This window comes from Pan paniscus, chromosome 16 (assembly GCF_029289425.2).
Source record: "Pan paniscus chromosome 16, NHGRI_mPanPan1-v2.0_pri, whole genome shotgun sequence".
NCBI classification, from domain to species: domain Eukaryota; kingdom Metazoa; phylum Chordata; class Mammalia; order Primates; family Hominidae; genus Pan; species Pan paniscus.
In genome coordinates, this window is record NC_073265.2 from 32,804,192 (window position 1) to 32,831,542 (window position 27,351).

Genomic DNA, 27,351 nt, shown 5'->3' on the forward strand with positions numbered 1-27,351 from the left:
TTTGAATGTAGGAGGCAGAGATTGCAGTGAGCTGAGATGATGCCACTGCACTCCAGCCTAGGCAACAGAGCAAGACTCTGTCTCAAAAAAAAAAACAAACCCACAATAATAATAATAATAATTTAATTTTTTCCTTGTTACAGGTGTGTTTAGACTTTCTACTTCTTGATTCAGTTTTTGTAGCTTTGCGTGTTTCTAAGAATTCGTCCATTTCAACTAGGTTATCTAATTTGTTAGCATACAATTGTTCATGGTACTCTCTTATAATCATTTTTATGTCTTTAAAATCAATAGCAATGTCCCCACTTTTATCCCTGATTTTAGTTATTTGAGTCTTCTCTCTCTTCTTCTCAGTCTAGCTAAAGGTTTGCCAATTTTGTTGATCTTTCAAAGAACCAACTTTTAGTTTCATTGATTCTTCTATTGTTTTTCTTTTCTTTTTCTTTATCTCCACTCTAATCTTTATATCCTTCCTTTATTTTTCTTTTCTTTTCTTTTTTTTTTTTGAGACAGAGTCTCTCTCTGTCGCCCAGGCTGCAGTGCGATGGCGCGATATCGGCTCACTGCAACCTCCGCCTCCCAGGTTCAAGCGATTCTCCTGCCTCAGCCTCCTGAGTAGCTGGGACTACAGGCTCGTGCCACCACGCCAGGCTAATTTTTTTTTTTTTTTGTATCTTTAGCAGAGATGGAGTTTCACCATGTTGGCCAGGCTGGTCTCGAACTCCTGACCTCATGATCCGCCCATCTCGACCTCCCAAAGTGCTGGGATTACAGGCGTGAGCCACCACGCCCGGCTCCTTTTGCTTTTTGAGTTTAGTTTACTCTTCTTTTTCTAGTGTCATAAAGTATAAATTAGATTATTGATTTCAGATTTTTTTTTTTTTTTTTGAGACAGGCTGGAATGCAATGGTACAATCTCAGCTCACTGCAACCTCTCCCTTCCAGGCATAAGCTCTCCTCCCACCTCAGCCTCCCAAGCACCTGGGATTACAGGTTTGCACCACCGCACTTGGCTAATTTTAAAGTTTTTCTGTAGAGATGAAGTCTCACTATATTGCCCAGACAGGTCTTGAACTCTTGGGCTCAAGCAATCCTCCAACTTTGGCCTCCCAAAGTGTTGGGATTACAAATGTGAGCCACTACACCTGGCCCTTCTTTTTTTAAATTTAAATATTTATAGCTATAAAGTTCTCTCTGAGCACTAATTTTGCTGCATCCCATACCATCTGGCATGTTTTCATTTTCATTCATCTCAAAGTATAATCTAATTTCCCTTGTGAGTTCTTCTTCGACTCATTTGTCATTTAAGAGTATGTCGTTGGCTGGGCGCAGTGGCTCATGCCTGTAATCCTAGCACTTTGGGAGACCGAAGCCAGCAGATCTCTTGAGCTCAGCCTGGGCAACATGGTGAAACTCTGTCTCTATAAAAAAAAAAAAAAAGAAAAAAAAGAAAAAAGCAAAAATTAGCTGGGTGTGGTGGTGTGTGCCTGTAGTCCAGCTACTCAGGGGGTGAGTAGCCGGAGGTCGAGGTTGCACTGAGCCATGATCGTACCACTGCACTCCAGCCTGGGTGACAGAGTGAGACCCTGTCTCAAAAAAAACAACAAAAAAAAGTATGTTGTTTCACCCACAAAAATTAAAAATAAAAAAGGAGTCCAGGTGTGGTGGCTCACACCTATAATCCTAGAACTTTGGGAGGCCAAGGCAGGTGGATCACCTGAGGTCAGGAGTTTGAGACCAGCCTGGCCAACATGGTGAAACCTCGTCGCTACTAAAAATACAAAAATTAGTTGGGGATGGTGGCACGTGCCTGTAGTCCCAGCTACTCAGGAGGCTGAGGTGGGGAATCGCTTGAATGCAGGAGGTTGCAGTGAGCTGAGATCATGCCACTGCACTCCAGCCTGGACGACAGAGTGAGAATCTGTTTCAAAAAAATAAAAAAGAAAAAGAATATGTTGTTTAATTTCTATACTTGTGAATTTTCCAGTTTTCTCTTCTGTTATTAATTCTAGCATCATTCCATTGTGGTTGGAGAAGATCTTTTGTATGACTTCAACTTTTTAAAATTTATGGATACTTGTTTTGTGGCCTAACATATGGTCTATCCTGGAGGATATTTCATGTACATGTGAGAAGCATCTGCATTCTGCAGTTGTTGGATGGAATGGTCTATATATGTCTGTTAGGTCGAGTTGGTTTGTAGTGTTCTATTTCCTTACTAATTTTCTTCTTCTTTTTTTTTTTTTAATAGAGACAGGATCTCACTCTGTCACCCAGGCTGGAGTACAGTGGCACAATCACAACACACTACAACAGCCTTAACTTCCTGGGCTCAAGGAGTCCTCTCACCTTAGCCCCTCAGATAGCTGGGACTACAGGCATGTGCCACCATGCCCAATTAAATTTTTAATTTTTTGTAGAGACAGGGTCTCACTATGTTACCCAGACTGGTCTCAGATTCCTGGGCTTAAGCGACACTCCTGCTTATCCTTTCTTGTCCTCCCAAAGTGCTGGGATTTCCTTACTAATTTTCTGTGTGTTTTTTTTTTTTTTTTTGAGACGGAGTATCACTCTGTTGTCCAGGCTTGAGTGCAGTGGCGTGATCTCGGCTTATTGCAAGCTCCACCTCCCAGGTTCACGCCATTCTCCTGCCTCAGCCTCCCAAGTAGCTGGGACTACAGACGCCCGTCACCACGCCCGGCTAATTTTTTTGTATTTTTAGTAGAGATGGGGTTTCACCATGTTAGCCAGGATGGTCTCAATCTCCTGACCTTGTGATCCACCCGCCTCAGCCTCCCAAAGTGCTGGGATTACAGGTGTGAGCCACCTCGCCTGGCCATTTCCTTACTAATATTCTGACGAGTTGTTCTGTCCATTATTAAAAGTGAGTATTGGCTGGGCACAGTGGCTCATGCCTGCAACAACAGCATTTTGGCCGAGGCAGGAGGATCACTTAAATCTAGGAGGTCAAGGCTGCAGTGAACTATGATCACACCACTCCAGCCTGGGCAACAGAGCAAGACTCTGTCTCTAAAAATAAAATAAATAAAAGTAGGTATTGAAGTCTCCAACTACTATTGTAGAATTCTTCCTTCAATTCTGTCAATGTTTGTGTCATGTATTTTGGGGCTCCGTTATTTGGTATGTGTTTATAATTGTTTTATCTTCCAATAAATTGACCTCATTATCAATATATGACTTTCTCTTACTTGTAACAGCTTTTTTTAAAGAGACAGGGTCTTGCTATGTTCCCCAGTTGGAGTACTCCTGGGCTCAAGCAATCCTCCCACTTCAGCCTCCCAAGTAACTAAGACTGCAGGTATGCACCTCTGCACCGCTCCTCTTGTAACAATTTTTTTACTTAAAGACTATTTTGTCTAATACTGGTATAGCTACTTCAGCTCTCTTTTGGTTACTATTTGCACAGAATATCTTTTTCTATCCTTTTACTTTCAACCTATTTGTGTCTTTGGACCTAATGTGAGACTCTTCTCAAATATAAGACACCTGGCATACACACACACACACACACACACACACACACACACACACACGCAGGCACGCACAAGGAAAGGTGGAATCTGTTAGAAGACAAAACAACATGAGAGAATATTACTAAAATTACAGTTCAAGGTATAAGTTGGAAGTCTGTCTTATTAGACTTTTCATTTGTTTATAATTATAATTGATATTATAATTATAATTAAATATTGACATTGTTAGAGTAAATAATAATTTTTTTTTTTCAGATGGAGTTTCTCTCTTGCCATCTACGCTGGAGGCCAGTAGCATGATCTTGGCTCACTACAACCTCCACCTCCCAAGTTCAAGCGATTCTCCTATCTCAGCCTCCTGAGTAGCTGGGATTACAGGTGCCTGCCACCATGCCTCGCTGATTTGTGTATTTTTTAGTAGAGACAAGGTTTCACCATGTTGGCCAGGCTGGTCTTGAACTCCTGACCTCAAGTGGTCCACCCTCCTTGGCCTCCCAAAGTGCTGGGATTACAGGCGTGAGCCACCATGCCCAGGCGTTAAAAGTATAAACTATAAATTAATAAATTAAAAACACAAAACACTATTATATTTTCCTAAATCTTGATTGCTTTTCTTCTGCTTACCTTATTATAATAGTCTTTCAATTAGAAAACTGTTGGAGTTTTCTATTTTTATTTATTTATTTATTTTTTGAGACACGGTCTCAGTCTATCACCCAGGCTGGAGTGTGGTGGCACAATCTCGGCTCACTGCAACCTTCACCTCCCAGGCTCAGGTGATCCTCCCACCTCAGCCTCCCAAATAGCTGGGACCCCAGGTACATGCCACCATACCTGGCTAATTTTATTTTTATTTTTTTGTAGAGGTGGGGTTTTGCCATGTTGCCCAGGCTGATCTTGAATTCTTGAACTCAAGTGATCTGCCAGCCTCAGCCTCCCAAAGAGCTGGGATTACAGGTGTGAGCCACCATGCCTGGCTGAATTTTTGTTTGTTTGTTTTTATTATTATCATTTTTTAGAGATGGAGTCTCGCTGTGCTGCCCAGGCTGGAGTACAGTGGCACGATCTCAGCTCACTGCAACTTCTGCCTCCCCGGTTCTAGCAATTCTCCTGCCTCAGCCTCCCAAGTAGCTGGGACTACAGGTGCATGCCACCATGCCCGGCTAATTTTTTGTATTTTAGTAGAGACGAGGTTTCACCGTATCACCCAGGCTGGTCTCGAACTTCTAAGCTTGGGCAATCCACCCTCCTTGGCCTCTCAAAGTGTTAGGATTACAGGCGTGAGCCACCATGCCTGGCCTTAAAATTTTTACTTTAAGTAATATTCTATTTTCTATAAAAATATTTAAGAACAGCAAATTAGAAAATAAACCAATTCAACATTAAATAAATAAATAGAGTCTCTTGTGGACACTTTAAAAAGTGCATTCTGGGCCGGGCGCAGTGACTCATGCCTGTAATCCCAGCACTTTGGGAGATCAAGTGAGGCGGATCACGAGGTCAAGAGATTAAGACCATCCTGGCCAACGTGGTGAAACCCTGTCTCTACTAAAAAAATACAAAAATTAGCTGTGTGTGGTGGTGCGCACCTGTAGTCCCAGCTATTCGGGAGGCTGAGGCAGAAGAATCACTTGAACCTGGAAGGCAGAGGTTGCAGTTAGCCAAAATCGCGCCACTGCACTCCAGCCTGGCAACAGAGTGAGACTCCATCTCAAAAAACAGAAAAAAAGAAAAAAAAAGTGCATTCTGGCCAGGTATTGTGGCTCACACCTGTAACCCTAGCACCTTTGGAAGGCCGAGGTGGGTGGATCACCCGAGGTCAGGAGTCCAAGACCAGCCTGGCCAACGTGGTGAAATCCTGTCTCTACTAAAAATTCAAAAATTAGCCGGGCATGGTGGCACTCCAGCCTGGGTGACAGAATGAAACTCCATCTCAAAAAAAAAAAAAAAAAAAAATGCATTCTGAGGCCAGGCACAGGTTGTTCATTTGCCTTACAATGTTTTTAAGGAATGCTCTCTGCACAGCCACTTTTCTGCCCTGAATAAGTTAGAGTTAGGCAAAACAAAGGTAGGCACTTTGTGTCAATCCTTCAAGTAGCCCACCAACAAATTAGAACAGACAAAATTCTTTGAGAATAAGGTCTTCTCCGCTCCCTCTGGAACCAGGAACCAGGGTCCTACATTGAGAACACGGGCTGTCATCTTCAAGAGCACAACCAAGCCAGGGAGGCGGGGTGGGGCAAGAGTGAGTAAAAATGCTGCAAAGCTTTTCTGCCATTTTTAGGTTGCCTCTTTCTGGATTCAGCATTTTCCTGGTTACTGAAAATCTTTTACTATTCTCCAGAGTTCTCACAATGTTGGTTCTAGCAGTTTTTTCTTACTTTTTGGTGTTTCTGTGGATGAACAAGCCCTTGGAGCTACCTACCTAACACATGATTTAATTTTTACGTTTAGATTTCCGATCCATATGGAGTTTATCCTGGTATAGAGTGTGCGTTCAATTTCAATTTTTGTCAAATGCCTATTCAATTTACCCCCCGTCCATTTACTGAAAAGTCTTTCTGGCTGGGTGTGGTGGCTCACACCTGTAATCCCAGCACTGTGGGAGCCCAAGAGGGGGTGGATCACCTGAGGTCAGGAGTTCAAGACCAGCCTGGGCAACATGGCAAAACCCCATCTCTACTAAAAATACGAAAATTAGCCAGGCATGGTGGCTTGTGCCTGTAATCCCAGCTACTCAGGAGGCTGAGGCAGGGAGAACTGCTTGAACCCAGGAGATGGAGGTTGCAGTCAGCTGAGATCCTGCCACTGCACTCCAGCCTGGGTGACAGAGTGAGACTCTGTCTCAAAAAAAGTCTTTCTGTCACACCTGTAATGCCAGTGCTTTGAGAGGCCAAGACAGGAGGATCGTTTGAGCCCAGGAGTTCTAGGCTGCAGTAAGCTATGACTGCAAAAATCAAAACTAAAATGACATTTTATAGAATGATTTAAAATGTGGTAGGGCTAGTATTTGCTCACTGCTCTTCTTTTCAGGGTTTTCTCTCTCTCTCTTCTCTTTCTCTCTCTCTCTCTCTTTTGTGGTAGCATCTTGCTCTGTCCATTCACGCTGGAGCGCAGTGGTGTGATCATAGCTCACTGCAGCCTTGAACTCCTGGGTTCAAGTGATCCTCCCGTTTCAACATCCCAAGTAGATGAGACTACAGGCACACACCACCATGCATAGCCTTTTTTTTTTTTTTTTTTTTTTTTTTTTCTGGAGAGATGGGGGTCTCACTATGTTGCACAGGCTAGTCTTGAACTCCTGGACTCAACAATCCTCCTGCCTCAGCCTCTAGAGTTGCTGGGATTACAAATGTGAGCCACTGCACCCCGCTCATTCTTCACTGTTCTTGGTTGTGTATTTTTCAATGAAAACTTTAGAATTCAGGAGTGATATTTCTATGATGTTTAGTTGGCCTATGCAGTTATCCTTTTTTTTTTTTTTTGAGATGGAGTCTCGCTCTGTCACCCAGGCTGGAGTGCAGTGGTGCGATCTTGGCTCATAGCAATCTCCGCCTCCTGGGCTCAAGCAGTTCTCCTAGCCTCCCAAGCAGCTGGGACTACAGGCACACACCAACATGCTCAGCTAATTTTTTTTTTTTTTTTTTGAGATGGAGTCTCACTCTGTTGCCAGGCCGGAGTGTAGTGGCGTGATCTCGGCTCCCTGCAACCTCTGCCTCCCAGGTTCAAGCGATTCTCCTGCCTCAGCCTCCTGGGTAGCTGGGACTGCAGGCGCACACCACCGCGCCCAGCTAATTTTGGTATTTTTAGTAGAGGCAGGGTTTCACCATATTGGCCAGGATGGTCTCCATCACTTGACCTCGTGATCCACCCGCCTAGCCCTCCCAAAGTGCTGGGATTACAGGCATGAGCCACTGCGCCCGGCCTTATTTTTTTTCAGTAGAGACAGGTATCGCCATCTTGGCCAGGCTTGTCTCAAACTCCTGACCTCAGGTGATCCACCTGCCTCGGCCTCCCAAAGTGCTGGGATAACAGACATGAACCACTGCACCCAGCCAGCAATTGTACATTTTTAAGTGTACTTTTGTGTCTTTGTGGATTGCCTAACTAGCTTTCTAATTTACTACTTTCTTATATTCTAGGAAGCATGGGCATGGGGGCAGAGAGAAGGGTAAAAAAATAAGAGTATCCATACCTGCAGATGCCTGTGCCTGGGCATCAGTGTGGCGCTGGCAGACTCTACTCAAGAATTCACTCACTTGACGTAGGGAAAGGGCATTATGCAGTGTTTCCAGAGGGTAGATGGTAGGCACCATGGAACACCCTTCAAACCCTGTTTGAAAAGAGATGGGCAAAGTCAATGTTATTCCTGCCAGATATACCCCAACTGGCCAAGGAAGCATGGAGAGTCCCTGAGAGCCATCAGGAGAGTCCGTGGCTTTTGGAGTGTTGGGTATCCAAGACTCTTAGGAGAGGGAACTCTTTAGAGCCCCTAGGGAGTCTGTTTTTCTCACCTTCAGATTTCCTAAAACATCTACCTGCTAAGGCCTCAAGGTGAATCAAATCACCTCTCATGCTACCTATGGAGAGCTTGCAATGTCTCATGGAAAAATAAACAGAATCCCAGTAGGGTAGGCACCAATGTTGCTCTCACACTTTCTAGGGGAATAAAACAAGGATCCAGAGGTAAGGGGTGAAACTGCAGATCTAACATGAGACAGGGAGGTCAGGGAGCTGGGAAGAAACAGCAGATTTTGGGTATCATGAATAAGAGAACCAGATTAAGGAGAAGGACATGGAATCTGAGAAGGGGTTCATGCAAATTTAGGATGTCGGCAGAAAGGCTAGAATACTTGGATGCAAACTGGAGGGCATGCAATACACATGAAGCTCAGCCCAGGAAAACCACATGCATGAACAGGATGGGGATGGAAGTTCTTTCTTGGTAATTTCCATCACATCAAAGCTTCACTCTTCTGATCTACTGGAAAACCCCAGACTTGCTAGGATCTTTCTACTTCATCAGAAAAATGAGGCAAATGCCCTAGAAAAAAGAAAAAGTACTGATTCTCTGCTCTAAACCCAAGAATTCAAATGTAGGTCTATCAGTCTGGGTAGGGTCAAGGATAAACATAAATGTGTAACCCTAATACTAGGGACAGGTGATGGAAAAAATGTCCCCATTGGAGGATGAAGAAAAACACATCCAAACCACTATCTCAGTCCCCAATCTTTCCTATGCCTCCTCAACATCTCCTTAAAGGGACTAAGGATACACGGGACAACGAAGTCTATGCAAGACAGCTTCCTGTTCACCAGTGACTAAAGCCCATAACTCAAAAGGATTATAGCCTGACCATCTTTGAACCTCTGGACTTTGCCCAAAGGATACAACTTAGGCTTCTGTGCCTCAATTTCTCCCGTGATCTAGTGGCAGGAGGGCAGGAAAGTTACTGTCTCTAGATCCTCAGAGTGGCTAGAAAAACATTTGGATTTGAAGATGGTGGTAGTAGAGGGTTAGAGTGATAAGAACAGATTCCAAGGCAAGAGATTACTCCTGTATTGAACAGAACTGGGGAATGAGTAACATTAGGGGGTGGTGAGAAAGGAGAATAGGAAGGGGATGAGCAGCCAATGCTACAGCTACCAGGCAGTCTGGCCCCAATCCCATCCAAGCGACTAAATGCAAGTTACATAACCTTAGGGCAAATAGGAGAAAGAAATAGGTGGGCTCTCCTGCCAGAAGTGCAATAAGCAAAGCAGTCAGACCCAGCCAGGGTAATGGCAGCAGCCAGCTTGGTGGCAGGGGGTACCGTAGAGGCACTCGGGGTCATCCTGGCCTGAGCGCAGCCAGTTCCGGAAGAGGCGCAGGTGGTAGGAGCACTGGTGCAGGTGATGCGCCAGCGTGGCATCCAAGGAGACTGGCCGGCCCCCTGTACAGTCAGAGGAAAAACTGCGCAGCAACCGGACCACAGGGTGCTGGTCATCCAGCAGCTCTGGAGGGGGTGAGGGGACCACGGCAGGAAGCACAAAGATAGAGAAAGAGAAGAGGGAGAGACAATGAGGGGGGCACTGACTAGCACAAGCATTACTGGAAGGTGGGGGCACTCAGATCCAAGGTGAGCTAAGAGAGAAGCAGAGATGGTCAGAGCCACTGGGCATCTCTTGCAGGGAAGAACAGTGGTGTCATCATACAATGAGTCTGAAAGAAGGGATAACTGAGATCTCATCATACAGTAATGCCTTCCCCTTGCTCCTTGAGCATAATTCCGTCAGTGCCTGTAGACATCAGTCACATCATTGTGAACAGGGGTGAGCTGGCAGTTTTGTGGCTGGGAGTCTTGACTACAGCTTCAGGATCCCTCATCATTGGATGAACCCTACTTAGGGCCTGCATTCTCAGGTGAATGGATTTATGAAGTAGGGATAAAAATTGAAAAGTTCAAAGTCACTCAGAGTGTCAAAGATGGTACTGGGTATCAAGATAGTCAAGCTAAAAAGGCTCTTTTTTAGGGCAGGCCTTCTGGACCACACTCGAGGATAGCCAAAGACAGGGACGGTATTAGGCAGTTGGCACAGGAGACTGGCAGGAAACCAGGTGTAGAACTCCTTTAAAACGGTATGTGTGGAAAATGGAATCAGTATGTGAAAATACCAATATTGACTAACCATCCTTTACCTTACTGTTGTTTAAACAATCAGTTAAAAAAAAAAAGCACACTAAAACTCAGGACTTAGAGATACTGTATCCATTACACAAGCTGAAAGTTGGATAATTTTATATTTTCTTCCCACTGCTGGTGAGTCTAACTGCAATTTTTCAGCTGATGAGTGGAAAAGCTTTGATTCTGAACCCTCATTTTAGCTACTTGGCAAACTTTGTGGATGATGTAATTCAGCCACAAAAGGTTGAAGGTAGTCAAAGGCATGTGGAGAGGGGTGTAAGAGGAACAATAGTGAAAAGATCTTAGAGAAAAGATATGGGATCTTAAGACAAGATGTGAGGATGGACAAGAACTTGAATACAGGATGTTGGTATAGAGAAGGTAGAAACAAGGCAGCTCAGGATGACTGCTCAAAAATCCCAGACCAGAACTGGCTCCACAAGGTGATCCCATGAGACTGTGGTCTTCAGAGACCTTAGCTTGGATGTCAGGACAGATTTCAGCTCTACCTAGGCTAGTCTTGTGAGCACTAACTATGTACCAATGGTCACATAGTTATATGGGTCCCTAGAAGATAACGGGCTTGACAAATCCAGTGGTCACACCCTGACATTCTGGATGAGCGTGAGCCACAGTCTTTCCCACTTTATTAATTTACTTTGGTGAATTCAGTGTGCAGCTTAGTAACAGGCTATACTTGTGTGCTGGATATAGTTACAGGATATAAGAGCAGCTTATTAGGAACAAAGGCAGAGAAAGGCTGAGGGCTGCTCTCCCATCAAAGTGTGAAGACACACTGCCTTGCCTCTTTTCCAAAGCCAGGTCCAGTATTTCCAGCTGCTGTTTCAAAGCCAGATATCATGGCAAGGAGATGGTGATGACGGAGCTGCTGTGACTTATCTGCAACTACAGACAAAACATCCACTTTGTAATTGCTGGTTAGTCAAGCAAGATCTTGGCCATGGAGAAGAGCCTTCATATTTCTTGAGGGTCAAATTGAATCTAGAGAATCTTCCTCAGCAAGTGACATACAGCTCCAAATTTCTCCTATTGTCAACAGGTAGAGCCCAGATTCTGGCTTCTTAAGCATGTTAGCCTCCAAGCTCCAGCACAAGAAAAACAAAGGAGGCCACAAGACCCCTGAGGAAGTGTGCAGGGTATTGGAGATCTTAAATTTGTTTTCCTGCACAACACCTGCATTTTCCAGCTCTTTTTTCCTCACCTCTTTTTGGCAGAATTAAATCTTCTTCAACGGGTGAGGCTGCTGAACAGTACTTCGGGGAACTGGAGGTACATACGTCTGAGGGTCTGTTTCATGGACTTGGGTCTTTTCTCATGGCACTTAAGAACTAGGAGATACGTGATTTAGCTCTGATTTCAGGAGCCCACGTTCCTTGTACTATATTGTGGACCCTAAGTCCAAGTCCCAGGCTATGCTATTCATGCATCAGGTTCTATTCTGGAGATGGCTGTGGCACATGAAGGCCAGAAGAGCTTGAAGCTAAATGAGCCGGCACACCCATGAGGCTCTGAATGGGAACTCCTGCCACAGGCACAATTGGGAGCCTGGGGCCAGGGATAAACTGAGCCAGCATAGGCTGGTCAACCTAGGGAGAGATTTCAGCAGTGCCTTGTGAAGATGTACAACCTGACTGGGCTAAAATCTAGCAGCTGTCACTTGCTAGGCAATAGGAGAATAGCACATAGAGGTTTTCTAGTCAGGAAGCCAGCCTAGTTTTACTTCCCTCAGAGAGTCTTAGCTTTCGAATAGAAGAAAATCATACCTAAAAAACCTAGATTTACCTTGAAGACAAAATATAATACAGAGAGACAAATAAGGATACCAAGGATAAAACTTTGAAAGAGAGTGAGCCTGGGTTCTCCTGCTATACCCTACAAAGAGACCATACCCTTCAATTTATGGTTTACAGAGATCTCCAAGCTCTCCCACCTTAGTGTGGGCAGACCCAGTTCTTCAATGTTCTTAAAATATTATTCCTTCCTAAGCTCCCCCAGAATCCCCAGCAGACATCTCCACTCTTCAAACTTCTCTGCAATAGCTTTACCATAGGTAGGCTGGTGCCACATGGAAACTACACTTAAAAACTCAAGGTACAGTCCTTTTTCTTTTACCTACTACCTCCTACTCCTTTCTTTTTATTTTTATCCCAAAGCAACCTGGGCTCTTGTTTTCTAGGCCCAGGCAATAGGTTAGTAATAACATAAAGCAAATGTCAGGAGCACAGGAGCCACACAAAATACACATAATGACAGGAGAAAGAAATATGGAGATGGGAAACTATATACTCAAGACTAACACCCATATAAGTAGGCTTAGGAGCTGGGAACTGCAGCATTACTCCGAAAGAGGAACAAACTAGTCATCCACATCCACCCCAACAAAAGAGTTGGAGAAAACACAGAAAGATCAAAGTTATATCAGCTGAGGAATTGGGGGTATGGGGGAAGAGAAGAAATGGAATCAATCTAGGAAACACTATTCCCATCCTAAGAAGGGGAACCATCATATCTGTACACAGCCTGGCAGTCATGTGATAGGAAAGGGAGAGGTTTAATCAGTGTTTTGGTGGTGATGCTGACAAAAGTGACATAATGGTGATGATGGTGACTATGGAAGTAAGACCCTGAGTTGCCAGAGGGATGGGGCAGCCAGGCTGCAGCCAAGACTAAGGCTGTCACAAGGAAACCATCCCAGGAGGGACACTTAGTGAGTGACTCATTCAGAGACAGCAGGGTGTCAACACAGTGGAAGGAGAGGCAAAGTCAGTGTCGAAACTCAGAGTTAAGTGTCTAGAGGTGACATGGTGAGGAGGAATGACATTGAGTCAGAAGCAAACGTACCGTTAGTCGGATGCTTTGCAAACGACACAGAAAATCGTTTTACGGCCGGGACAAACAAGAGCTCTGGGGAGAAAAGACATCATGGGGATTATACCCACCCTTGTCCCCACCCTCTGCTCTGGAGTTTGCCCGCAAGATATTCTGTTCTTTAAAGTTAGTTATCTGACCTGCTCCCCTCCCCATCCCTTGGATTTCTAACTAACACACGTCAATCTCTTTTCCTTTGATAAATCTCTTAGGAATCAATGTGTCATCTCTACCACAATACACCCCTACAAACAACCCTAATTTTACCACTGTGTCTTCTTTCTGGTCATTTGGAAATAAAATCTTCACAGAAATATTCATCCCTTCCCCTAGTCTCTTTCCACATTATCTTTTCTGCCTTAGTTGAGTAACATTCTCTTCCCTAAACCCAATTTGCTGGATTTTAATCGAGGTTCCACCACTTTCTTCCCAACTATGCATCATCCTCCTTGGTCCTTACCCCTACAGGCCAGAATCCAGGAAAGAGTACAAACTGATGCAGCAGGACTGTATGTGGGAGATTATGAAGGGATAAGCATAAATAAGTAGTATTTTTATGGCAAGAGAAAATGCAAATGGAGGGGTGAAAGGGGTCCTGGTTCCTTCTCCCATCTATTACTGATGAAGAAAACTTGTTATAAGGCCAGTGTCATCTTAAGTATGAATAGTTCTTGAGCTATGTCCTTGCTGAGAGACAAGTGAAAAAAGGAGTTATCCCCCAAAACCCACCCACATACCATCTCGGTGCTTCAGACTGGCAGGTGGTAGCTTTTTGCCATGGCTGCGGGCGTAGTCCTGAAGATTCGGGGCACTGGAGGAGCCACCCAGCACTGTGGTGCTGAACAGCCCTGTGCACTGTGAGCCTGCAAGGCCGGGAGTGCGTTAGTAGCCACGTAAAGCCACAACTCTCACACAGAACTATACACAACTTCACATGATAACATCAAGACACACACACAGCCATTCAGAGCCACCACCATGTGGCCATTCCACATAACCACAAATGGCTTTACACTTCTCCATAGTCACAGTGGGCAAGCAAAAGGGGGATTCTTCTGAAGAGCTACACGGCAGAGACAACAGGCCACTACAAATGCAGGGTTAGTCATATTAGGGGATTCAAAGCTACTGAAAGGGATAGACTGTGCTCTTCAGGTGGCTCTCAGAAATGCTAAAATAACAGGTAGGTCCCTCTAGATTCCCCCCAGATTTAATTCGGCACCCCTTATCCTGGATATATAGCTTGAGAAACCCAGAAATCTAGTCCTTGTATATTTGAAAGGAAAAGGCTTTGACTGAAGCTAGAGACTGTATTCTGAACACTCAGCTGGCACCCTTCCAATCCTTCCTAAGTTTTCCATCCAACATCCCCTCCCTTCAGGCCTTTTGACCTTTCCCAAGAATGAAAGTATGAGGCTCACAATTTTTTTCTTTTTTTTAAGACAGGGTCTCACTCTGTTGCCCAGGCTGCAGTGCAGTGGCACAATCATAGCTCACTGCAGCCTTGGTCTCCCAAGCTCAAGTGATCCTCCCATTTTAGCTTCCCAAGTAGCTGGGATTGCAAAAGCACACACCATCATGCCTCGACAATTTTTTTATTTTTAGTAGAAATGAGGTCTCACTATGTTGCCCAGGTTGGTCTCTAACTCCTGAGCTCAAGTGATCCTCCCACCTTGGCCTACCATAGTGCTGGGATTATAGGTGTGAGCCACAGCCCCCTGCCTCATTGAATTTTTTAAGCTAGAAGGGACTCATAGATCATCCAGTCCAACTTTCTTATTTTAGAGATGAAGAAACTGAGATCCAAAAGGGACCTCCTTTGCTCAAGGTCACATAGTTTTTTAGAAGCTAAGCTGGACTAGAATCTAGGTCTCCTGACTCTGAGGACCAACTGTAATGTTAGAAAATAAATAACTATTTTTTTTAGGAACCAGCAGTTTCTAAAGTCAAGATGGACACAAATTGAAGGGCATGTGAAGAATCAGTTGATTATATGTAGAGCATGCCTATTATGTGAGGAGCACCCTACTAAGAAGGAATACAGGAAATAACAACAAAAAGACATGTTTGTTCTGCTTGCAAAAGTGTATTATCATGTAAGCCTATGCTCAAAGCCAGTTGCCCACACATATAAATTCAAAGAAAGCAAAGAGAATTCCATTGCCAATGAGAGGATTAAATAAAATCTGAATAATCTCTGAAGTATGAAATAAATCAGACCAGTCACTGTCCCCAACAGCTGATCTAGAGGAGGGTTAGGACTCCACGGTCCCTTCTCCTACTATAGCCTATAAGGACAGAGTGGTCAAGAAGAAACAAGACTGATACCCAAGTTCTCAGGATTTGCCTCTCTACTTCCAAATCCATCTTAGCCAAGACCCTGGGTTTGGCTTGGGACTTAACATTCATAGGGGAAATGGATGGAGTGGAAAGGAGTTCAATTCCCTTGAGGCCACCAAGAAGGGACCATGGTTTCAGGGATCCCAGGATTTTGGGGTCACCAGAGCAATCAGGAAGTTCAGATGCCTGATGATTCCCACCCTGGAATTCAGGACCTCTCCCCTATACAGCAACTTCCTCCACCTTTCATGTTCAAACAGGCTCTGGAATGAGATTCCAGAGAGTAATAACAGTTGCTAAATATGACTGCTTTTCTTCAGAGAAGCTAAAACTAGCTGGCTCTATCCCAGACCACCCCAAGCTTTGTCCTACATACACTTCCTCCACTGAATACTTTTCTGGTGCAGTCATGCCAACTCTGTTCTGCCCAGTCCTCAGATCATCTCAGAGGATGATCTCTACCTTACCACCACCATCTGCCAACCAGTTCCATGTCCATACTTCTGCCTTGCTCTTGAAAGCATTCCCATGGCCCACTTAACTGGGACAGACACACCTATCCTCTTTTCTAGTCTGTCTGAAACCTATTCTTTCCTGGGACTTCTGGGAAGAGAGGTTCATGTCTTAGATCTACACTATTGTTGTTTCGGGTTTTTTGGTTTTTTTTTTTTTTTGAGACAGAGTGTCACTCTGTCACCCAGGTTGGAGTACAGTGGCACAGTCTCAGCTCACTGCAACCTCCGTCTTCTGGGTTCAAGAAATTCTCGTGTCTCAACCTCCCAAGTAGCTGGGATTACAGGCATGCGTCACCATGCTCAGCTAATTTTTGTATTTTTAGTAGAGATGGGGTTTCACTATGTTGGCCAGGCTAGCCTCAGAACTCCTGACCTCAAGTGATCTGCCTTCTTTGGCCTCCCAAAATGCTGGGATTATAGGCATGAGCCACTGTGCCTGGCCAGATCTACACACTTGTCATTTATTTCTCATGCCCCATACCATCTTCCTCATTTCAGGAATCTAGAAGGCAACTTATTCTCATAAAATTAGCCTGCAAAGTTACCAAAACCTTTCTCCCCCTTGCTAGTCCAAAAGCTGACCATTTTGGGGCCAAGAAAATGGGTGCCAAGGACAAAGGCAACAGAACAATTAGAGGCGCTAAATAGAGAGAATAATAGGACAAGACAGAAACAGCCAGGGGACCAAGACCAGACCCCACACAACCATGTCTGACCTCCAGTTCTAATTACTGGCTCACAAGGCACTGTGCTCAGAGATAGTTCCTCCCAAGGACCGCCCCCCACCCAAAGAATACAATACCCTCTGAGGCTTGGTCCTTCCTGCCGTCTGTGCTCTTAGAAAAAGCTGAATGATGTTCTCTACCCCTTTCCAGGGATCCAAAAATCAAGAGACATTTCCTCAAAGTCCTGAGAGATGCTTCTGCCACTACACCAGTCTCAGACTTGTCAATTTTCCAGAAGGAAGGGGAAAAAGTTACAGGATTAGGAGATGATGGAGGAAAGGGCAAGGTGGTAGGAAGGGCAAGAGCGGGGATGTGAAAAACACAGGTTTCAGGGGAAGACATGGCACATTTCTTCAAATGAGGAATACGACATTTATGAGGGTTGCAAGTACCTCTATTTATAGCTCTGTCTCTGATAACTCTGAAGGTTCAGAGTCTCCATGGCCCCTTAAGGTCTGGGCTAGACTGGAGGGACAGACAAGGAATGAGAGGGAAAGCCAGAAGAACGCCCTTTGGCCAGGGAAATGTGGTTGGTATAGAAAACCAAGAGATAAACACCTTCCGGGGATGGAATAATCATCTGAGATCCAAGTTCACATCTAACTATGGCTTCTCCCACTTCATCCTCCCTACCTCCACCTGATGATATTCCACTGATTGGACGGCCCCAAATCCTATGACAAAGGTTTCCCACAATAACACTCTGAAGAACAGACAGACAACTTTTCCAACAATAGGTGAGAAATGCTGGCAAAACCATACCTAGGCCACTCTGCTTCATTTCTGTGGGTGGCCGTGAAGATGAAAAGAGCCGGTAGCCGCCAGGCCTCGAGGATGAAGTCTCAGAAAGTACCTGCAGAAAAAGGACTCTATATTAATCATTTTGCCACCTCAACCCCAAAGTATAAAACCCAGGTCCTGGATTCCTGTCCCTACAAAGCCAAGCAATGTTAGAAAGTTTGGAAGTACCAAAGGATTTATAGGGGAAGAGGGATGAAAAGGGAACAGAGAATGTACTTTATGGAGGGAACTGTCCGGGGCATCTTTCTATACTAGAAGGTACTTCTATTTTCTTTTTTTTTTTTTTTTTTTTTTAAATTTTCATTTTTATTTTTATTGATCATTCTTGGGTGTTTCTCACAGAGGGGGATTTGGCAGGGTCATAGGACAATAGTGGAGGGAAGGTCAGCAGATAAACAAGTGAACAAAGGTCTCTGGTTTTCCTAGGCAGAGGACCCTGAGGCCTTCTGCAGTGTTTGTGTCCCTGAGTACTTGAGATTAGGGAGTGGTGATGACTCTTAACGAGCATGCTGCCTTCAAGCATCTGTTTAACAAAGCACATCTTGCACCGCCCTTAATCCATTTAACCCTGAGTGGACACAGCACATGTTTCAGAGAGCACAGGGTTGGGGGGTAAGGTCACAGATCAACAGGATCCCAAGGCAGAAGAATTTTTCTTAGTACAGAACAAAATGAAAAGTCTCCCATGTCTACTTCTTTCCACACAGACACGGCAACCATCCGATTTCTCAATCTTTTCCCCACCTTTCCCCGCTTTCTATTCCACAAAACCACCATTGTCATCATGGCCCGTTCTCAATGAGCTGTTGGGCACACCTCCCAGACGGGGTGGTGGCCGGGCAGAGGGGCTCCTCACTTCCCAGTAGGGGCGGCCGGGCAGAGGCACCCCTCACCTCCCGGACCGGGCGGCTGGCCGGGCGGGGGGCTGACCACCCCACCTCCCTCCCGGACGGGGCGGCTGGCCGGGCAGAGGGGCTCCTCACTTCCCAGTAGGGGCGGCCAGGCAGAGGCACCCCTCACCTCCCGGACGGGGCGGCTGGCCGGGCGGGGGGCTAACCCCCCCACCTCCCTCTCGGACGGGGCGGCTGGCCGGGCAGAGGGGCTCCTCACTTCCCAGTAGGGGCGGCCGGGCAGAGGCATCCCTCACCTCCCGGACGAGGCTGCTGGCCGGGCGGGGGGCTGACCCCCCCCCCACCTCCCTCCCGGACGGGGTGGCTGGCCGGGCAGAGGGGCTCCTCACTTCCCAGTAGGGGTGGCCGGGCAGAGGCGCCCCTCACCTCCCGGACGAGGCGGCTGGCCGGGCGGGGGGCTGACCCCCCCACCTCCCTCCCGGACGGGGCGGCTGGCTGGGCAGAGGGGCTCCTCACTTCCCAGTAGGGGCGGCCGGGCAGAGGCGCCACTCACCTCCCGGACGAGGCGGCTGGCCGGGCGGGGGGCTGACCCCCCACCTCCCTCCCAGATGGGGCGGCTGGCCGGGCAGGGGGCTGACCCCCCACCTCCCTCCCGGACGGGGCGGCTGGCCGGGCAGAGGGGCTCCTCACTTCCCAGTAGGGGCGGCCGGGCAGAAGCGCCCCTCACCTCCCGGACGAGGCGGCTGGCCGGGCGGGGGGCTGACCCCCCCACCTCCCTCCCAGATGGGGCGACTGGCTGGGCGGGGGGCTGACCCCCCCACCTCCCTCCCGGATGGGGTGGCTGGCCGGGCGGGGGGCTGACCCCCCCCACCTCCCTCCCTAGAAGGTACTTCTATTTTCAAGATGCCTTTCCCCACAGCCCTCCCATTACCAATCTGAGTTTGAGAAATCATTATTCAACCCATTCCTAGTTCTCAGCAGAGCAGAGTTTCCTAATTGTATCTATCCCCCCACAGACTCAGAAAGCCAATCACAATGGTTCAGCCACAAATAAGAGTCTGGCCACCCTCTCTTCTTTCCATGGGAAAGCTGTGGCTACTGCAACCATACTACATTCCTTGTTAGAACCAAGAAGCCCACCCCTCCACTGTCTCACCCCTAGAAACGTGAAACAGAATTTTTACAATGCCCACAAGGGCCCAACACAACCCCCAAAACACACACATCCCACCCAGATAGTGTCTGAGCCCCTAGATCCCAAAAGGCAAAGACAGAAGGCAAGACAGGAAGGTGAAGTAGGGAGGGACACCTGTGTGCAGGATGCCAGGTGAGTGGTGGACACAGCCCGGGGCTGTAGGTCGATGGCTAGGGAAGGCCGGGGGAGGTCTCCCGACCTCCTGCGGCGCCGTCCCCGCAAGGGGATGAGGTCCAGGTTCCCTGTGCACTGCATGTTCATGACCTGCAATCAGACCGGGTGGAAAGCCGGTCACGGCTCCTTTAAACCCCAGGCTCCCAAAAGCCCCAGGGCCCACAGGGCAGAGCTAGTTACAGGGCTAGAGAGGATGACCAGCTAGGGCATAGCTGCTATAAAGGTCATAAGTTTTATAATCTAAAATAGTTAAAAAGTATGAGATGACAAGAGGAGAAGAAGGGATGGAGGGAAGGATAAGTTGTATGCCTATATTTATAGAGCAAGGAAGATAAACATTAACATTAGTATCATAAGGCTTTGTGACCAAGGAGCAGAGAGATGATTTTCTTGCAAAGCTGAGGAAAATATCCTGGACAACCATCACCCTGGATAAGCCAGGGTCTAAGCAGCACTAGTAATTGAAAAGAAAGCCTGTGATTACAACAGGAAGCTTCCTATAGGCCTGAAAGAAGTCAATCTTATCAAGTCTGAGAGATGATACACAGAGCTTTCCTTTACCTGTGCCTTTTTTTTTTTCCACCTTATAATGTTTTAAAATTTTTTGTAGAGACAGGATCTTGCCATGTTGCCCAGGCTGGTTTTGAACTCCTGGCCTCAAATGATTCTCCCACTTAGGCTTCCCAAAGTGTTGGGATTACAGGTGTGATCCACCACACGCAGCTATCTATGTCTTATGACTGCATAAACCAGAAAAAAATGGTTGGGGGTTGGGGGACGCGGTTCAGGCACAACAGCACCAGGAGAGACTAGCAGACCATGTGAATAGGAAAGACATTTGGAGGAGCAGTTTATTGATGGAAGATTATGTATCATTCTATCCATGTGATCTATTGCATGTGAGTATAAAGGGTAATAGAGTACTACGGATACCAACCGACACCTACACCTCAAAGAGAAAATAATGTATATCCTACCTAAAGAAACTCTGCATATTACCAATGGCAATTTCACCTTAAAATAATCAGGAAGTAAAGGATGAATCAAAAGAAGAGACTGCAGTTCATCTTCTCAGCTTTCTCCAAAATCTGAATTGCAAAACTTTTGCTGAACCTAGGTCAGCTCGTTATAGATTCTTCGGATATATCCCTAAAATGGAAAAACCAATTCCTCTAAGATAGAGACCTGGCACCGAGCCAGGGTGAACACGGTCATTAGGACAGAGCAGAATCTAAATCAGACAGTCAAAGTCTCTGAGACAGGGATAAATTGTGGTGTCAAAATGAATGTAAGTGATACAGAAGGAGCTAGATAGGGGGGGAAAAAAAGGATATAATTAGGCCAAAGACAGAAACAGTTTTTCCAGGAAAAAGACCAAAACAAAAACCTCAGATGGTTAGCTGGACACAATATGAGATTAATAACACTTACTGCCTTTAGGCTGGAGAGCTAGAACCAGAACTAGAAACAAACTCCAAGAATAGCAGAATATAGGCCCATGCTGATAAAGATCCTCATCAGAACAAGAGGAAGACAGACAGAGCTCTTGACTGACCCACTTTCTGGAATGACAGTACAGATAAAGTGACAGGTATTTGCTCCTATCGGAGCTATAATTTTTACCCAAGGTGACCAAAAGCTGGAGAGGGCTGGACCTTTAATATCAATTGTATTGTTATTATATTACTGCTTGTTGAGCATCTATAAAGTGGATACTACTCACATTTTAGAGGTGAAAAAAAATTGAGGCTTAGAGAAGTTAAGGTCAGAGAAATGTAGAGAAGTTATCCAGCCAAAGTCACACAGCATCCAAGCATTAGACTGGGATTTTGGCCCAGAGTTCAAGCTGTTTCCACTAGATTTCCTTTTAAAGAACTACCTTTTCAAATTCATTCAGAGGCCTCCTCCTTAATCTTATCTCTTTAAACCCTTATCTCTCAGGCATCCCTCAATGGCAACTCTTTAATCTGAGAAGTAGCAACCAGGTTAAAGAAGCTCTATTGGGAGACCAGCTGTGAAAGAGAGATTAAGTAAAACATATCAATCAGAGCAGGAGGACTCTGCTTCAAGTCCCAAGAGACCCCCCAAGGGGATCTAGTGGATCTGTGGATATAGTCCTATGAGCACTGCCACCCCTTCATTTCTTCCCAAGGCCCTCTCATTACCTCCATGGAACCAGCTTTTCGGTTACGAATGAGGGGTGATCTCCTCGGGAGGCCAGGGCCCTCAGCAGGCTGGGGTAAAGTCTGCAATGCCCGGTCTGGTTCATCTGATGCCTTTCCTGGACACAGGTTCTCCATACTCCCTTGGTTGGTTTTCATCTCCTCATTCTATACAACAAAAGGCAGATAAGAGAGGTGTTAATGGCCTCCAAAATCCTAATCCCAGACTACCCAGCCCTTTTACTTCTCCCTGTACTGCTTTCCACCACTTGGTTCCTAAGTCCTTCAGTCCCAAATCCCAGCACTCTGACCCACCTCAGAAGAGGCTGGACGGAATCCACAGCCAGCCGGGGCACTGCCTTCTTCCTCAACACCTTTCACTCCGGGGCTGAAGTGTAGCTCCACATGGAACCGTTCCTCTGATAAGGGATCCTATGGAGCATAACCACAAGAGGGGGAAGTTGGGAGAAGCTGGATATTGTGGTGGAAGTAGAGAGGAACTCAAGGGGATTCATCCTCCCAGGAATTCAGGGTCTTGTCCCACTCCGGGGCTGACCTGTTATAGCTTCCTTTCAACTATATCTTGTCTCTTACAGGATCCTCATTCCCTCATCTCTACCATTTGTGATTTCGCCATTGCACATGACTTTTGAATTTCCAGCTTTACAACCCTTCCCATCACCTTCCACAATAACTCAGCTTGGCTGTGGTGCATATAGCAGAACATTTAAAGATACCTTGTGGGCCAGGAGCAGTGGCTCACACCTGTAATCCTAGCACCTTGGGAGGCTGGGACAGGCAGATCACTTGAGTCCAGGAGTTTGACACCACCCTGGGCAACATGTTGAGACCCTATCTCTACAAAAAATTAGCCGGGCATGGTGGCACATGTCTGTCATCCCAGCTACTTAGGAGGCTGACGTGAGAGGATCACTTGAGCCCAGGAGGCAGAGGTTGCAAGGCTGCAGTGAGCTCAGATTGTAGCATCGCACTCCAGCCTGGGTGTCAGAGTGAGACCTTGTCTCACAAAAAAAAAAAAAAAAAAAGTATAATTGTGGAACCATATGCAGAAGGTATATGTATAACCATGTTTGAGGAAATAAGACTCATAACATTGTCCCAAATTCCACACTCTTCTAATGCCAGAGCTGTGTTCTAGGTTACCTCTCTGGCTCAACAACATCCCAGAACATATTTTCCATTCCAGTAGGAACCCAGTGGATGCTCTGTGTCATGCTGTGCGTAAGTGCCACACCTAGCTGGATTCTCCAAATTATAAGGATAAGCAAGTTGTTTTTTTTTAAATAGAAGTCAAAAGAAGGGGCCTTCCTCTCATCTCCCACCTGCTAGCTCCTCACCTGTGTGTTGTCCTCATAAAGCATGATGACAATCTGGGTCATGTAGTTAAGCTCTGAGATGGCACTAAGATAATCCAAAGCTCGCTGCCATTGTGCATCCTGGGTCTCCTACCAAATGCAAAAAGAGGTAAGCCATTGCTTAAGGAAATGGGAGTCAGAGAATGAGCAGGGAGCCAATAAGAATGGAGAAAGTTTTCATTTGAGAAGAGTAAAAGAATGCTGGGAAAAAGCTGTTCACAGCCTAAAGAAGAAGGAGGATCCTTACATCAAGAAGTCCTCCATAACGGAAGACACTGAGCAGAGAGTGGACATGGCTCTCACTGGTGAAATAGAGACGCGTTCGAACGTGGCGACCTGGGGAGAGCACGCCTCGGGAGTACCTGAGATAACAGCTAAATCACTCACACAGTCAGTTAACCCTGTTCCCACCCTTCTGCAAACTCCCTCCTCCCACCTCAAAGACTTCTCTCCTTTCCATCCCAAAATCTTGTCTATTCTTGGTTCCCCAGGCTGTCCCAGCTTTGATTCCCCCAAGGCTCCCTGACATGCCCCTCCCTCCATCCAACACCCCTCCCAGCCCTCCCTCACAGGGGATGCAGCTTGTTGACAGACTCATCCTCGTGGGTTCTCTGCAGGTCAAGTAGTATCTTCCGCAACAGTGGAAGACAGAAGCCCACAGCAATTTCCAGTTTCTCCTCCCGACTGATCCCGTACTCCTAGGGGCCACAGGCCAGGAATAAATACCTCAATAAATCTTGTTTTCTCATGCCTCATATTCCCAGGACCAAGATCATGCCTGTCTTCACCTCACGTCTAGGGCTTCTTTCATATCCACTACATTCCCCCTCTTCCAGGTGTCTCCTGAATTAGCCTCCTGTACTTACCAAGAGCCAGAGTGGACCCTGAGAAATGTAGCAACTCAACTTATTCCTTCTCTGAGTTGCTTTCCTCTAGTCTCAAATCACCCTTCCTTTCCACCTTTTCTCTCTTTCCTTCCCAACACCCTCATCCCCAGGCTAGGTCCCTTATACAAGACACACCTGGGGAATGACCACATCAGCCAGTGCCTTAGAGAGACGGAGCAACTCTGCTGTGCCTTGAAGTCCCAGACTCCCATTGTGCTGCACATCATACTTGACACAGTCATAGATGTCAGGGATCTTACTGATATCATAGCGCCCACTCTTCTGTCGAAAGTCACGCTCCAGCTTGCTCCAACGCTGTAGCATTAGCTCTAGTGTCTCACTGTGGTAGAGCTGCAGGTCTGGAAGAAAGGCAGGAATCAGATAAGAATCAAAGATTTTACCTCCAACAAAAGACCCTGACAACTCTGAAGTACAGCCAGAGGGAGGAGGAGGCCTGGTCTCTGACATTTAGGAGAGGACACCAGAATGCCTGAGAAACCCATCCATACCTGAGACCTTGAAGGGAAGATAGTAGTATTCATACCCACCTACAGACCTGGGGTCCTGCATTCGTTCCCGGATCTGGTGGGTGAGGTTTTCGATCAGGGCAAATACCTGATCACAGACCTTCACAGGATTCTGGATGATAGTCATGGAGTTGAGCAGGGAAGTACTTCTGGTGGGAGCCAGCTATGAAGAATAGAGAGAAGAAAAGCAAGACAGGCTCAGTACTAATTGCCCAAATTCCTGTGAGTTTATTACACAGAGACTACCCACAATACAGCTGTGTATGTTGGTTCACTCCAGTGAGCATTCTTAGGTTACTGGGCATACTAGCAGTTCTAGGCCTTCAGGTAAGGGCACTGCTCTAGCATATAGTCGTCTAAGAGGGATTGATTTTAAGAGTCCAGAGAAAATAAAACAGACCTAAGTTCTTTTCTTGAGGGCTCTAGAATACACATGGAAAATACTGGAGAATAAAGATTGAACCAAAATCCCTCAAAATCTCCACAGAATGTTTTCATGAGTAGAGATCACAGATAACATTATCTTCTTCCTCTAAACAAGATGCTAGCCTGAGCCTAGAGTAGAAATGCTGCCTCAAAACTGGGTTCTGACTCAGGCTTGTAGGACAGTAACAGTCAATGAGAAATGGGGAGGCAGAATCAAGACTGTGGCTGAAAATGCACAATTCTGTTTAGGTCCTCACAAGTTTCATTCTTGCTCGCAAAAGAAGGCAAGGCAGAAAGGAAAGCTGCCTTAGCTTTTTTGAGTTTGACAGTGAGCAATGGATTGGGAAATAAAGGAGCAAGGTCCTGTTCCTTATCAAGTCCTACTCAGAGAACACAGAAAATCCTATGGGCTCATAGCAATGTGCTTAGCTACTTAACTCATTTAAGAATCAATCAGAAATGTTACACAACAATGTAAATACATGTAATGCTACTGAACTGGAAACTTAAAAATGGTTAAAATGGTACCACAATTTTAAAGTTTTAAACTTTTTTTTTAAAGAACATATCAGAAATGAGGAGTGGGAAGAGTAGAAAACCACTGCCTGGTCATTTGTGGCCCAGATATGCAGGAAAAAGAACGACCATATTGGGTAATGGCATATAGTGGGATTAATACTATAAAGCAATGTAACAGCCTGGGTGTTGGAGTTAGACCCCTTGGGTTTGTATTAGCTGGATGACATGAGGAAAATTGCTTAGATTCTTCTGAGCCTAGGTTTCCTCATCTGTAAAATGGGAGGAAAGTCCTTGTGGTCTGCAGTCCTTGTAGTGCTTTAAAGATGACCATCAATTCTTTGTCTTCCTTTCCTTCCCTTCCCTTAAATCTGGCTGGCCCTGTAACTGTTTAACCAATAAAAAATAACAAAGTTATGTTGTGCTATTTCTGGGCCTACACTTTAAGAAAGCTTCTAAGCTTCTGCTTTTGAATATCCCTAAAGCTACCATTTAATACATCTGGCTATCATGCTACGGAAACCATATGAAGAACCATGTGGAGAAAAGAGGCACTGAGATTACAGGGAGAGCATGAAGAGGGAGAGAGCCAGCCATCCCACAGTCCCAGCTGAACTTCCAGATGGTTCCAGCTCCAGTCAATATCTGACTGCAATTTCAGGAGAGACTCCAAGCAAGATCAGATGAGCCCAGAACTGTGAGAGATAATAAAATGGTTGCTGTTTTAGGTTACTACGTTTTGGGGTAGTTTACTATGCAACAATGGATAACTGAAACGTTCTTTTGTTCAGGATCCTTGGGATCAGAGCTGTGCTTTGGAATTGAGAATCTGTGGGACTTTAGAAGTTAATACAGTACATATGCCATATGTATATAATACCTCCATCAGGGCCCATGGCATAACCAAACACATTAATATTTCTGCCACAAAATGCACGACTATTTACACTAAGTGGGAAAACTAAGGATTATAAAAGTCTTATGACAGTTTGTGTCAGGTTTAGCTGCCAAATGAATCTCAATGTCAAGAAAAAAATCTTTTTAATTTTCAAAATTATGCATAAGAGATTGTGGACCTGTACTTATCTCAAAGGGTTGCTGTAAGGATTAAATAATATATGTGTAAAATAACTAAAACAGTGCCTGGCATACAGTAAATACTGTTATTATTGATCCCTACTATTTAGAATTCTAGGAATTGGGGATCCAGGCTATTTTTGAGCCTGACCTGATCGTAGTCCTCAGGGCCAAAGGGCGCATCCTGCTGTAGAATATGGTGCAGCCGAGCCTTCACCCGGTGCTGGCAGCTGCTCAAAGAATCCCCATCGCTGTCCAGTAGCCCATTCATGTTGGCACTCTTCACCATTTGCACCAAAATGGGTGTCAGCTCCCCTTCTAGAGCCAGAAGGCCCTAAAGAGAAAGCACAAGGTCTATTTGTTTCCCTTGCAGGTTAGCATCCCTAGACCTAGATGGTCCCAGGGATCGAATGGGAGCTGGTTGAAGAGATGGGGCCTACCCTCACTAATTATTCTCAGCTCATTCTTGGTAGTACAGAATGGGTCCGATACATGCAGAAACTTCTCTGAGTTGGCCTACAAGCACCCTGAAATGCTCCAACTGGTTCTCCAAACTCTCTGCTTCTCTACCTAATGGAAACTGGGACTACAGAACTGTAGTATGCACCTTGGCGAAGGCAGCAGCAGTCATCTGAACACGACCCTCATCAGAGGCATAGATCTTGAGATCGTGGCGGAAAGTGCTATGGAGACGAAGCAGCCCACAACCAGGGAAGCCAGCATAGTCACCT

The 27,351-nt window shown here is 45.9% G+C and overlaps 1 protein-coding gene across 18 annotated transcripts in view; it reads right to left on the minus strand.

Annotated features, from left to right (window-relative positions):
- The window catches only part of PPIP5K1 (diphosphoinositol pentakisphosphate kinase 1), a 61,568-nt gene that overhangs the window by 20,837 nt on the left and 13,380 nt on the right, over window positions 1–27,351 (minus strand). For 9 of the 18 annotated variants that reach the window (XM_034938637.3, XM_034938632.3, XM_034938636.3 and 6 more), the window contains 14 exons: window positions 27,228–27,349; window positions 26,772–26,954; window positions 24,623–24,764; window positions 24,210–24,433; window positions 23,758–23,885; window positions 23,435–23,549; window positions 23,170–23,277; window positions 22,127–22,243; window positions 21,815–21,979; window positions 17,391–17,481; window positions 13,786–13,911; window positions 13,022–13,084; window positions 9,308–9,490; window positions 7,690–7,827 (listed from right to left, as the gene is read on the minus strand). In XM_034938637.3, coding sequence (XP_034794528.1) covers window positions 7,690–7,827; window positions 9,308–9,490; window positions 13,022–13,084; window positions 13,786–13,911; window positions 17,391–17,481; window positions 21,815–21,979; window positions 22,127–22,243; window positions 23,170–23,277; window positions 23,435–23,549; window positions 23,758–23,885; window positions 24,210–24,433; window positions 24,623–24,764; window positions 26,772–26,954; window positions 27,228–27,349 — 1,905 coding nt within the window. The remainder of the gene's footprint in view (window positions 1–7,689; window positions 7,828–9,307; window positions 9,491–13,021; window positions 13,085–13,785; window positions 13,912–17,390; window positions 17,482–21,814; window positions 21,980–22,126; window positions 22,244–23,169; window positions 23,278–23,434; window positions 23,550–23,757; window positions 23,886–24,209; window positions 24,434–24,622; window positions 24,765–26,771; window positions 26,955–27,227; window positions 27,350–27,351) is intronic. The other 9 variants (XM_063596597.1, XM_063596598.1, XM_034938648.3 and 6 more) reach the window with 7 other exon arrangements.